We start from the raw sequence: 13,915 nt of genomic DNA on the forward strand, positions 1-13,915 counted from the left end.
GGACACATTTAGGCATTTTCATTATGAACAAGTGGACCCACCAAGATGTGATTGACTTCTGTTGTAAATCCCTTGACAATATTGTACATGTTTAACATTGCACTTCATGCCCTGCCCCAGTTCTAAACAGTGCCACTGAGCAAAAGCCTGATACAACATGGCTCACCTGCGACGTAAGCAGTACGTTCAAAATGTTTTTCTGTTGTTTTTTGAAGTGACTGAGGCTGTTCAGAGTCAAGCATTTAGAGAAGTGATGTTTCAGGGTAATAACTGGTTGATTACTCCATATGGATAGGTGGCTTAGAAGTTGCAGAGGCATCATCTGATTTGTTCTTTATGAACACAGTTATTTTATTTTTTGGTTAGTTTTTTTATTGTTTTATTATTCATATATGCATACAAGGCTTGGGTCATTTCTCCCTCCTGCCCCCACCCCCTCCCTTACCACCCACTCCGCCCCCTCCCTCTCCCCCCCACCCCCTCAATACCCAGCAGAAACTGTTTTGCCCTTATTTCTAATTTTGTTGAAGAGAGAGTATAAGCAATAATAGGAAGGAACAAGGGTTTTTGCTAGTTGAGATAAGGATAGCTATACAGGGAGTTGACTCACATTGATTTCCTGTGCATGTGTGTTACCTTCTAGGTTAATTCTCTTTGATCTAACCTTTTCTCTATTCCTGGTCCCCTTTTCCTATTGGCCTCAGTTGCTTTTAAGGTATCTGCTTTAGTTTCTCTGTGTTAAGGGCAACAAATGCTAGCTGATTTTTTAGGTGTCTTACCTATCCTCATCCCTCTCTTGTGTGCTTTCGCTTTTATCATGTGCTCAAAGTCCAATCCCCTTGTTGTGTTTGCCCTTGATCTAATGTCCACATATGAGGGAGAACATACGATTTTTGGTGTTTTGGGCCAGGCTAACCTCACTCAGAATGATGTTCTCCAATTCCATCCATTTATCAGCGAATGATAACATTTTGTTATTCTTCATGGCTGCATAAAATTCCATTGTGTATAGATACCACATTTTCTTAATCCATTCGTCAGTAATGGGGCATCTTGGCTGTTTCCATAACTTGGCCATTGTGAATAGTGCTGCAATAAACATGGGTGTGCAGGTGCCTCTGGAGTAACCTGTGTCACAGTCTTTTGGGTATATCCCCAAGAGTGGTATTGCTGGATCATATGGTAGGTCAATGTTTAGCTTTTTAAGTAGCCTCCAAATTTTTTTCCAGAGTGGTTGTACTAGTTTACATTCCCACCAACAGTGTAAGAGGGTTCCTATTTCCCCGCATCCTTGCCAACACCTGTTGGTGGTGGTGTTGCTAATGATGGCTATTCTAACAGGGGTGAGGTGGAATCTTAGTGTGGTTTTAATTTGCATTTCCTTTATTGCTAGAGATGGTGAGCATTTTTTCATGAACACAGTTATTTTAGAGTCAGATTTATTATTGCCAGAAGCATGGAGATCTAGCTCATCATATCTCTTCCCTAGGCCCCAGCCCCAGAGTTGAAGTGACTTACCCACACAGCTCATTAGGAACAACACTGTGACCAGAACCCAACTTGTCACCTCCATAATTCTTTCAAATAGTGCTCTGGGAATGTGAGGGATTACAGGGGAAGGGAAAGTTGGACTAATTATCCCTCATTGTTCTATTGGTTTTCATTATCAACTAGATTCCTTGATCTCCATGTAGTCGCAGGATCTCTTTTGTTTTGCTAGCTGGCCTGTTTGTAGACTCTCCAGTAGCATAGCTGGACTTGTGACATGATAACTCAGGGTTCTCAAGAATGCAAAAGCAGGTTATCTTTCCATTTATTTGTGTGGGAGGTTATGTTTTTCTGTATTTTGTTCAAGCAGTGGGTTACTTTCCTAATTAAATTTTGCTTGGCTTCAAATTAAGTTTCCATTTACTGAGTGTGGGAAATAGAAAGTAACCCCAGAGTCATTTATGATTGGATGTGGAGTGCATGTCTGTGCATTTGTCACTTCACCAGAGCTCTTTTATTTGGCATTCTCAATCATCAGGAACATGATCGGCCACCTAGAGGATTGAGAAGACTTGCCTAACAAAGTTGCTAGCATGGAGTCCTTTCATCAGCATTTATACACTTTTTAAAAGGAGATTTCCACTGAGTTTTGTCTATTCCATGGCAGATTTACTTACTTCTAGATCAACTTTGATGAAGTCTTTTGGGTAACTCAGTCTCTTTTGTAGAGTAAATAATAATAAATGGTATCTTTTCTCACTAATACCTGGAATTTCACTTATATGGAATCCCTTAGTTCCTATAATATATGGCTTGTGATAATGTTTGTATGTGTAGCCTGTAACTTATAAACAGACTATTCTGGAAGTCAGTTTTCAGGTTAGTTGTTTGTAGTTTAAAATTAGATAAGAATATATGTGTTAGGAATGGGGGAAGGAGAGAGAGATGATTCCTTTACTGTTGGTGGCCTTTTGGCTAGAACTAAAATTCCTTCCTCTATTTTCTCCCTCTGTTCTGTTCCCTGCAAGCTATACAATCTCTTACTTGGGTTAGTAAAAGAAGAATCTGTTTTGGAATTTTAAATTCTACAGTGAGAATCCTCTGAGTGAATGATCAAGAAGCTGACAATTGTATTCCTATTCTACTTTATATTTTTCTGCTTCTTTATTAAAGTCAAAGAAGAGGCTAGTGGAGTTGGTTTTTCACAGATGGGCCTATAATATGCACCCTAGACACAGTGGCAATGCCTAACAATTTATGAATGCCTTTAAAAGATGACCAGATGGCCGGTGCAGTGGCTCAAGTGGTAGAGTATCTGCCTAGCAAGCTTGAAGACCTGAGTTCAAACCCTAGTACCACCAAAAAAAAAAAAAAAAAAAAAAGGATGACCAGAATACTTTCATGATAAGTTGCGCTGATCTCAGGAACTTGAAATTTATCCTGATTTCCTGCTTTAGTAAATTAAAAATAATTAGTATTTATTTTTCTCTTAGCATATTAATTGTACAGTGGGGTTTCATTGTGATATTTCCATATGTGCATACAATGTACTTTGATCAATCATTCCCTCTATTACTCTTTCTTATCCATTCTTCTCCTTGTAAAACAATTTTAATGGGTTTCATTATTGTATTTTGATACATGTGTGTGAAGTACTTTGATTACATTTACCACCTTCTTCAGCATCTTCTTTAACTCTCCCCACTTCTGCTGGTTCCCACCTCCCAAATATTACCCTTGTTTTATGCTTGTGTCACTCATTTTTAATGGTCTAGATTCCACATATAAGAGAGAATATGTGATACTTGCCTTTCTTAGTCTGGCTTAATTCACTTAACAGGATGAGATCCAGTTCCATCCATTTTCCAGCAAATGGCATAATTTCTTTCTTTTTATGGCCAAATAATACTCAATTGTGTATGTATGCTGTATTTTCTTTATCTACTCATCAGTTAGTGGACACTTAATCTGATTCTATAGTTTGTCTGTTGTGAATAGTGCTGCTATAAACATGGATGTACAAGTATCTCTGTTATATGCAGAACTTACATTCCTTTGGATATATGACCAAGAACAGTCTAGCAGGATCATATGGCAGTTCTATTTTTAGACTTTGAGGAATCTCCATATTGGTTTCTATAGTGGTTACAGTAGTTTACATTTCTGCCAACAGTACGAAAGGGTTCCTTTTTCCTGCATTCTTGCCAATACTTATTCTTTGTTTTCTTGATGATTGCCATTCTGAATAGGGTGAGATGGAATCTCAATGTCAATTTGATTTGCATTTCCTTTATGGCTGAGGATATTGAACATTTCTTCGTATTTTTATTGGCTCATTGTGCTTCTTTTCAGAACTGTCCAATTCATTTGCCCATTTATTAATCAGATTATTTGTTCTTTTGGTGTTTAAAATTGGAGCTCTTTAAATATTCTGTATATTAATCCTTTATCCAATGAATAGCTGGCAAAGATTTCCTCCCATTCTGTAGGTTGTCTCTTGGTTCTGGTAATAGTTTTCTTTGCTGTGCAGAAACTTTTTAATTTGATATAGTCCCATTTGTCAATTCTTGCTTTTTTTTCCTAAGCAATTGGTATCCTGTTTAGAAAGCAGTTGCCTATCCCTATAGTTTCAAGGCTCTTCCCTATGCTTTCCTCCAATAGTTTCAAATTTTCAAGTCTCACATTTAGATCTTTGATTCATTTTGAATTAATTTTCATACACAGTGAGAGATAAGGGTCAAGCTTCAGTCTTCTACATGTGGATATCCAGTTTTCCCAACACCCTTTGTTGAAAAGGCTATCTTTTCTCCAATGCATGTTTTTAGTGACTTTGTCAAAAATCAGATGGCTGTATTTATGTGGGCTTATTTATAGATTATCTATTCTAGTCCTCTTGTCAACATGTCTTTTTGTGATAGTTCTATGCTGTTTTTGTTACTATGGTTCTGTAGTATAATTTGAAATCAGGTATTGTGATTCTTCCAGAACTGTTCTTTTTGCTCTGGAGTGCTTTGGCTATTAGGGATTTTTTGTCCTTCCATATAAAGCTTAGGATTGATTTTTTTATTTTCATGAAAAATGAAATTGGAATTTTGATGGAGATTTCATTGAATGTGTAGAGTGCTTTTGGTAAAATGGCCATCTTCACAGTATTCTGCTGATCCATGAACATGGGAGGTCTTTCTATCTTCTAGAGTCTTCAATTTCTTTTATCAAGATACTACAGTTTTTATTATAGAGTCTTTTACCTACTTTGTTAGGTTTATTCCTAGGTATAGTCTGTTAATGGTGTGCCAGAGGTCTTGCATGTTTTGTTCATACTTTTTTAGTTTTTTTTCTTCATCTTCATGTTCTACCTTATCTTAGAGACTAGCTAGTCTATCTTCAGTTTGACTCAGTCTATTGGAAAGATTTTCAACTTAATTCTTTGACTTATTGAGCTTCTTATTTCCAGAATTTCAATTTGATTTAAAAAAAAATTTCTATATCTTTATTGAATTGCTCTTTCATGTCTTATGTTGTCTTCTTAATTTATTTGGTTCTTTATTTGTATTTTCTTGGTATTCATTCAGGAATTTATTCATGTCCTCTTTAATTTCACTGATCATTCTCACAATCATTTTTTAAATTCTTTGAGATTTCATTTACCTCACTATTATTGGTATTTGTTATTGTGGAATTCATGGGGTTTCAAGGAGTCATGTTGCCTTGTGTTTTCATATTTTATGTGTCTGCTTTGGAATTTGTGCATTTGAGGCCATGTCATTGGCTGAACATTCTAATCACCTATAGTTTTTCAGTTGAAATATTTTCAATGTTCAGGCAGAACAGTGTAGTGTCTGGGTTGAAGTGTTATTCCTCACCACTAGCCTGGGGGTATGGCTCAGCAGCCCAGCATTACACATGTGCTCAGGGCACTGAGCTTGATTCCCAGCACTGCTTAGATCAAGGAAAACTAGCTGGAGTCTATTGTAGATTGGTTAGTTGTTTGCTTCTGGGCTGCTTTCACTATAGAAGCTTCCCTTCTTAATGTACTGGGAGCAGCTACTGGATGCAGGGAACTTACTAGTCTATGACTGTCTTAGACTAGCTCCCAAACCCACCCCACATTTTGTGTTTTCTGGGCCAAGAAGCACCCAAGCCTCAGAGTGACCCTCAAATGTGCAACAAATAAAGCACTGAGCTCTGCATTGGCTGGTGGAGATCTGAGGGAACTAATCACTCTGCGCAAAGGTCTCATGCTTACAGGCCCTATCCAGCATTGTACCTCCCTGTAGGAAGGAGGCAGTGGAAGTGTTGTGATTCAGAGGGTCTAGGCTCTGGGCCTTCAGATTGGGCTAGCAGTTATCACACACTAAGATGTAGTTCCTGGAGGTATGCCTTGGTGTTTTCAGATCTCACCTAGCATTTTTTCTTTCTGTAGAGAGGAGGAGGCTGTGGAAGTCATGTGATTCAGTAGGTTGGATTGGAGGCCCTTAAACCCTCTTGTCAGAAAATATTCACAGCAAAAACCCTTGTTCCTTCCTATTATTGCTTATACTCTTTCTACAACAAAATTAGAGATAAGGGCAAAATAGTTTCTGCTGGGTATTAAGGGGGGGAGAGGGAGGGGGTGGAGTGGGTGGTAAGGGAGGGGGTGGGGGCAGGGGGGAGAAATGAACCAAGCCTTGTATGCACATAGGAATAATAAAAGAAAAATGAAAAAAAAAAAATAAATAAAATGTCCTAGTAGAGGAAAGAAAAAAAAAAAAAAAAAGAAAATATTCACCAAAACACAGGTCTCAGTGCTTTCAGGCCTTGCCCAGCAGTTTGCCTTCCTGTACAGAGGGAGGAGGCTGTGAAAATCATGTGATTCAAAAGGCTTGTTCTGGGCCCCCCAGGCTGGTCTGGCAGCAAACATATGCCTGGATGCAGTTCCTGGATGTGGCCCTCTGTACTTTAAGACCCTGTCTAGTAGTTCATGTCACTGGTTGCAGGGAAATCATGTGGAAATCATGCAATCCAACAAGCCTGGGATGGGAACCTTCTTATCCAGGTAGTAGCTAACACTTATAGCCAGAAGGCAGGCCCTGAAGGCAAATACTATACCATCCATAGGCTCGGTGCTTTGTTTCCAATGTGACCCCTAGGCCATGAGACTTGCAGGGAGGTTGGGGTCCCTTACTACTGCACCCTTCACTGTCAGTGCTCTCTGCTGCTTAAACTTCTCAGCAGGCCCTTACTTACGCCCTCTCCCTCTCCAAGACCACCTCTCATGGCTGTCTCCCACAAAGACAACTGTTCCTAAGGATGTGCTAAGCTTCCCTGCGCTGAGATTGTTGCTTGTTTTTAAGATCCTATAGTGACTCAAACAATAGGCTTCAAAAATGGCATCTTGCTGTGGCTTTCTGAGATAGGGGACAGCAGATTATCTTTCTTCACCGAGGCTTGCCTTGCACACTGGAGTAGCCATCATTTCACCAAATCCTGCCCTGGATTTAAAGCTTGTGGAATATGTGAGATCATCCTGCAGTGAGAATTGCTAGTTTGTCACCAGGGTCATCTGGTTTACCTTGTGATGGTGTTTTCAGTTTCCCTTCTCCTCCCTGAGGAGCCTGCTGCTCTTCTCTGTTGCCTCAGTTTCATTGTTCTTTCTGCTGTCCTGCTGCTTCTTTCATGATTCCTGATGTTCTTTCTCTCTTCGGAATATGGTCTTTCCTGTGTTATCTGACTCTTCTCATTCATGGAGTCTGAATGGTAGACTCTTCTAATCTGTCATCTTGCCCTGCCTCCAGTAAATTAAAATTTTAATGAATGAATTGTCCTTTTTGATTAAATTAATTAAAAAATAAATATATATCTGTCCTTACCAAAGTAATATATGTTCATGTTAAACGTCAAACTGAAGTCAGGCACAGGTCTGTAATCCTGGCACTCAGGAGGGTGAGGCAGGAGGATCATGAGTTTGAGGCCAGCCTGGGCTCCAAAACAAGACTCTATCTCAAACAAAACAAAACAAATACAATCTCAAGAACTTATAATGAAAAACAACCATCCTATGCCTTATCTTTTCTCTCATCCCTCATCTAATTTTAGCTTTTCTTCTTTATAGTTTGTGCCATGTCTGTCAATAACATGCATTACTGCTACTTCTAGATTTAGCTCTTTTAGATATTATCTATTGACTTAACTTGAGATTTTTGGCTTGCTTAATCTTTCTCTCCTCCTTCTCCTGCCAATATAATCATATCTCTCTCTTACTATTTAATATTTGCAACTTTCAGTAAAACATTTATTTTATATCATATCAGCTTTAGACAGTATCTCATGACTATTTTCTCTATTTTTTTAAACTTTTTTATTAGTATATAATAGTTGTACATGAGGTTTCATTGTGACATTTCTATATGTGTGTACAATGCACCCCAGTTTGGTTCATCCCCTCCATTATTTTTCCCTTTCCCCCTTCTACAAACGACTTCAACAGGTTTCAATATTCCATATTCACACATGCATGGAAAACACATCAACCATATTCACCTTCCTTTACCCTTTTCATTTATCTTCCCTCTCCCACTAGTACCCTTCCTTTATAATGACCTGTTTTACATTCATGTCCTTCCTCGTTTAAATGTTTTTTTAATGTTCAGTGGGGTTTATCCTTGGTATTTTACCTATAAATACATTGTGCTTTAATTAGTCCAATCCCCTCTATTACTGTTCTAAGGAAGAGTACCCTACACCATATTGTTCAACAGTTTTCAGTGTGTTTCATTTTGTCTTCTTCCTATAGAGATATGATGTATTTTGATATTATTAAACTTTTATCATCTGTATTTCTACAGTATCATAATTAATGATGCTATATTCATATACTTAGGATAATTAAATATTCCATGCATTGACTATGTTTTGGTTTTAGAAATTGGAAATTAATAAGGTTTTTGCCTTACTCCAATAATGATCTGCCAATGTGATTTGGTTTCCCCTCATATTTTTTGATATTTCTAATTCTGTTTCCTGTTCCCCCAAATGTATACCTTTATTAATTTTTTATTTTCTTACAAATTATCAAGAGCATCACCAGGTACTGATGATAACTCCCTAGATAGCTCTCTTTTGGAGCATCTATTCTCTGAACCAATCTGTACTGAATGCATTCTATTAACTTCTTCACTCGCTTTCTACATTTGGAGCCACTTCTTCCTCCCTGGTTCTCATGTTATCTTCGTTCTTGCTTTACTTTCATTTTGCTGGTACATACCCTGAAGTAATTTTCTAAGAAAAAACAAGAAAAAGTTCCCCAAATATTTGCATATCTGAAAATATCTTTATTCTCCCATCATATTTGGCTATTTTAATTTATTTAAAATCATATCTTCTGGCCTTTCTCATGTTCTTTTTGCTCCTCCTGATATGTGCATGTTACTCATCTTTAATGGATTCTCTGTGTCTTTGTTTCTTGTCTCTCCATCTTGCTTTCTGTTAGACTTTATTTTATCTTTTAACATTTATGGTGAATTTTTAATTGCTATTTATTTTTAATTTATAAGAGTTCTTATTTGTTCTCTATGGATCCCTCCCAGCCATGGCATCTTGTTTTTTTCCTATTATTTATATTTTTTGTGAATGTAATACCACTTCCATCTCTCTGAAGATACTAATTAGAGACTTTTAAAAAGAGTTTTTCTGTTTCCTCTGTTATTTAGGCTTCTTCCACAGTGATTTTTGGTATTCATATTTTACCACATTATAATTTTTATTAGTAAAATCACTTGCTTTTATTTTACTGAGGTCCAGGATATGAAAGAAAATAAAGCCATGTGATCAAAATGTTATCTATAATTGTCTGTTTTTCCTTCTTACTACATAGATCATGTGAGTAGACTGTGAGCCATGAAGAAGCATTCTGATTTTCCACTCTTATGTTATGTGTCTTGAGGGAAATTAATTACTATTTTAGGAGTCAACCAAAGAGATAGGCAAACTGTCTAGATTTTATTTATACCCAAGGGTAATTAGTGAATTTTGTAGTTCTTTTAAAGGCTTAGTTGTTCACGATAGTGAATGTGAGTTAACCAGGGAGGAAAGACCAGCATGAAGGGCAATTCAGCCTCTGGAATAAAGTCAAAGCACTTTGATGTTCAAGACTCTTCCCAGCCTGATCTCCAGGCTCTCCTCTCATCTTTCTGCTGCCCTCCATCTGTCTATACAGCTTGCTGCATGTTCCAAGCTGCCCTGCCTTTGTTCATGCTGGATCCTCTGCCGGGAATGTTCCCTTCCTCTCACACCCTTTTGAGTTCTCCAAAGTCAGGAATTATAGCCAGCCTTCCTTCCTTCCTTCCTTCCTTCCTTCCTTCCTTCCTTCCTTCCTTCCTTTCCTTTCTCCCTCCTTTCTTTCTTTCTTTCTTTCCTGTACCTTCTTTTCTTTCTGTCCTTTCCCTTCCTTTCTTCCTTTCTTTTTGTGGTAAGTGAGTTTGAACTTTAGGACCTGGGCAAGTGCTCTATCACTTGAGCAACACCTCAGTCCTTTTGCTTTTAGTTTGTTTTTTAGTGCTACCTCCTACCTCTGCCTCCAAGTGGCTGGGACCATGGGTCTGTGCCCACACCCAGCTTATTTTTGAGATAGGGTCTTGCTAACTTTTTTCCTGGGCTGGTCTCAAACCATGATCCTCCTGTCTCTGCCTACTGAGTAGCTAGCTGCTATTAACAAGCATGTGCTGCCATGTCCAGCTCCCAGATTCACTTTTTTGAAGTTGTATTTTATGTTCCTTTAAATAGATCAAGCCATTCTCAAGAACAGATTACTTAATTTAGTTAGTATTCCTCCCTCACTCTCCTACACAAAGTCTTGGCTCATCATGGCCTTTGGCTCCTCTCACTCTTTGCCTTCTTTGTAAGTGGAATAAAAATCTTCTATTTTCAGTGGTATTTGTATGAAGTGCAATCATTTTTACAAAGCTTCCAAATCAAGAAATAAACTTATCTCTGAAGGGTGGAGATGCCTGTCAGACTTAGATATAGTCACCTTCCCACACGGACAGGAAGGGATGATGACCCATATTGTGAATAAATTATAAATGCTGTTCTAGTACAAAGTTAACCTCCCAATTAGATAAGGACCATTATTTCACTCTGCATAGTGCACACACACATCAACAATATGTACACTCTCTATAACAAAGAAGGGTATGTATATGTTTATTTTTTGGGAGTGTGTGTGACGTGAGTAGACATTCTGGTGGCGATGAGGGAGCCAAGCTAAAATAATGGTTACATTTAAGTTCTAGGTGTTATTTACCCAATTTAAATTCTTTAAAACCAAAGAAGGTCTGTTAATTTTCTGGGCACAAAAAATATCAAAGACTTTTAATCTTAAAAAAAAAAAAGTCAGTTGTAGTGAAAATACACTGTCAGCCAACCTTATTTGGCTTACAGAAACCCTTTATCCTAAGTGAGTGGTAGACTGGTACCACCAACGTTCAGCTCCGTGGCTATCAAATGTTATAATCAGGTTTTGTGGTATGAGTATCTTGATCATTCTACAAAGCAGTCTCATGAGGAGGTTCTAGTCTTTCCTCATGGAGAGGAGGTTTTCTTTTCCATTCTGTGTTCCATGAGACAGTGCTCCATCCCCTTTCCTCAGACTTCCCCTAGAATGGGAAAATGCAATTTAGTGTCAATAAAGTCAAAAGACTGACAAGGCTAAGGTGCTGGACAGAGTCCAGGAGAAATTACTTTTGGGTTTTCTCCTGCTGTGCACTATTGGTATACTTTCACTGGGATGAAAAATTAGTGAAAAATTAGTACTGAGTACGTCTCACAGGAATCCACTGGATTTCTGATTTGTTGGTTGATTGGTTAAACAAGCTTCCTTTACTTGGAGTACATTGACCATAATTAGCTTGTGTATTTTGAATATTCAGTTTCAAACATTGTTCTTTTATATGCCTCACAGGGCTGTGTTTCTACTTGAGAGACTGTTTTGAAGGGAAGTTTTGGATTGGTTAACACGATATGTATGTCCTTATTAAACTTCAACTAATGTCTTGCTTCATGTGCCCTTTTCCTTTTTTCTGTTTTCTTTTTCTTTTTTTTAAACAGATACTAATTTTGTGTTGGGGAATGCCCAGATAGTGGACTGGCCTATCGTGTACAGCAATGACGGATTTTGCAAGCTGTCTGGCTATCACAGGGCAGAAGTGATGCAAAAAAGCAGTACCTGCAGGTATTTATGTTTGGGGTTGTTCTGGTGAGCAATCCATCACGGTATCTTTCTGCAAAAAGAAAATTGCTTATTCAATTGAGAATTATCTTTATCTCATTCAGTATTTACTCAGTAATTTTTATTGCAATGTCTTTTCTAGTCATACATGTGCTGGGGAAATCGAAGATGCCAAACGTGGTCCCTATAACTGATGACTTTGCAGTCAGTAAGATGGGGGAAACCCAGAAAAGCTCAGAAAAAAAATCTATCTATCAAATGTGAGCTCAAAAGTTTATGAGGTGTTAGAGTGAATTATATGTGAAAGTTAGAGGATCAAATGAAAATGAAAATGTAGGTGATTAGTTTAAAAATTTTACAAACATTTTAGAAAAGAGTAACTACAATGTTGGGGGAGAAGGACCTTTTTCATAGAACTTTTCCTCAGCCAAAATTCTTTATTTCAGTAAAAGAGAAGAGAACCAATATTTTGTTGCCTTGTAACTCAGGCTGTTACAGCTTTCTGATCTCTTAGCAAATTGTGCTAACAGCACAGCTTGTGTACTTGACATGGCTACTAACAAAGCAGTTCCCTTGGGCCTGGGTGTTAGAAAAGCTCTTTCAAAGCATCTTCAAGTGTTGAGTTGGGCACATAGCCTAGATCCTGCCAGACATTCCTGTCAAGGTGTTGGCTCAGCATAGCCTTTGGCTGCTCTTCTTCAGACTTCTATCTTCAGTGGTTTGCTTGCATGAAGTGGAATCATTATTCCAAACCTGCCAAATCAAGCAATAAAGTCATCCACGAAGGATGAAGAAGTCTGTGTGGCAAAGCATAGTCTACTGCTTCTAGAAGTTGTGATTTCATGTATTAAGTCAGTCAAATAATTTGGTGAAAAGTACTAGCTCTTTAGAAAATATTTTAATTACCTTAAATTTTAGATTAAGAATGACAAATGGAATATATAAGATTTTTCTCCCGAGTACTCAAAGGTTTAGAAATTATGACTCAGTGCAATAGCATCCTCTTATATTCTTTGTGTGCTGTTTTCCACCTTTATGTATCTGTACATCTGCATCTCCATATGTAGCTGTATTGCACATATATAATTGTGAACTTCACTTTTAGTATGACTTTAGCATTTCCTTACCTTTCTTTCTTCTTATTGGCTATAATCAGACACGTTCAGGAAATGAGATGAAATAGCTTACTAATTTTGTCAACTTTTCTGTTATCCCAATTCTAAACAACTTATTCAATTACCTGAATGTGTCACTTCCCTAAAAGTAAATATGCCTCTGTGCTCCATGTATTCCTGGTAGCTCTGAGACCCTTTTTCTTATTCCAAGCACTGCAGACATTTGCAATGTAATGTCCAGGTAAAGGAAACTGCACCTACAAGGAAACTACTACTTGCAGGGCTCTATGTTACCTTTTGAAGGAAACCCAATTTGTATATCATCGTGCTACTCTGTATACCATCTCTTCTGTTTAAGGGGGGTTGTTCATCTAGAAAATTAACTCAGACAGAGAAAGAGGAGAAACCCTCTTGTTCTCAGTCAGATAATTTAGTCTTGATCTATTCTTCTTTTGAGAGCTATTTCAACAAGTTCAGTTTTCCTATTTTCCTGGTATATATGTCAAAAATATAATCCCAAAGCAGAGTACTATGTAAGCTAAACACAAGGAAGACCACAGATAATCACATTTCTCAGTGGGCTGAGGAGGGACAAAAGATGACAAAAACAACACTGAATTAATAAAATCAACTGCTAGGATTCTTTTCTTACAGGGTGCCAGAATTTGGAAGACTATAGTGAGCCCAAGGCTGTTCCAGTATTGAGCTAAGCATACTGCTTAACTTGGTGGCTTAGTTCTAGATCAGAATTTGGACTTGATGACCTCTGAGGTTCTTTGAGGCTCTGAAATGCTGTAATTCAAGCCATCAAGGCAAAGTTAGATTATATTCAACATGCATAGTTTTGGAAGAAGGAAAATGTGTTGAAAAGGAACCCATGTCTCCATGTCTGCATTGCCTAAGGCTTGAGAAGTGATCACTGCTGTCCTCCTTGTTCTCATTGCCTGAAGGCTTGAGGTGACTAGGGAAATGTTTGATGGACCCATGGCAGCCTTCAGAGAACTGGACTCTCCAGCCACATTGAGAAAGGGCTTTTCTCCTTTTGCATTTTCTTAGTGCCCTGTGACATGATTCTTTCTTGGTTGGTGGTGTTTTCTGATCCCAGAAG

At 37.9% G+C, this 13,915-nt stretch overlaps 1 protein-coding gene across 3 annotated transcripts in view; it reads left to right on the forward strand.

Annotated features, from left to right (window-relative positions):
* The window catches only part of Kcnh1 (potassium voltage-gated channel subfamily H member 1), a 328,710-nt gene that overhangs the window by 14,929 nt on the left and 299,866 nt on the right, over positions 1 to 13,915 (forward strand). For 2 of the 3 annotated variants that reach the window (XM_074048392.1, XM_074048393.1), the window contains exon 2: positions 11,572 to 11,695. In XM_074048392.1, coding sequence (XP_073904493.1) covers positions 11,572 to 11,695 — 124 coding nt within the window. Of the gene's footprint in view, positions 1 to 11,571; positions 11,696 to 13,915 lie in introns of those variants that run through there. The other variant, XM_074048395.1, reaches the window with a different exon arrangement.

Source organism: Castor canadensis, chromosome 11, assembly GCF_047511655.1.
Source record: "Castor canadensis chromosome 11, mCasCan1.hap1v2, whole genome shotgun sequence".
Classification (NCBI taxonomy): domain Eukaryota; kingdom Metazoa; phylum Chordata; class Mammalia; order Rodentia; family Castoridae; genus Castor; species Castor canadensis.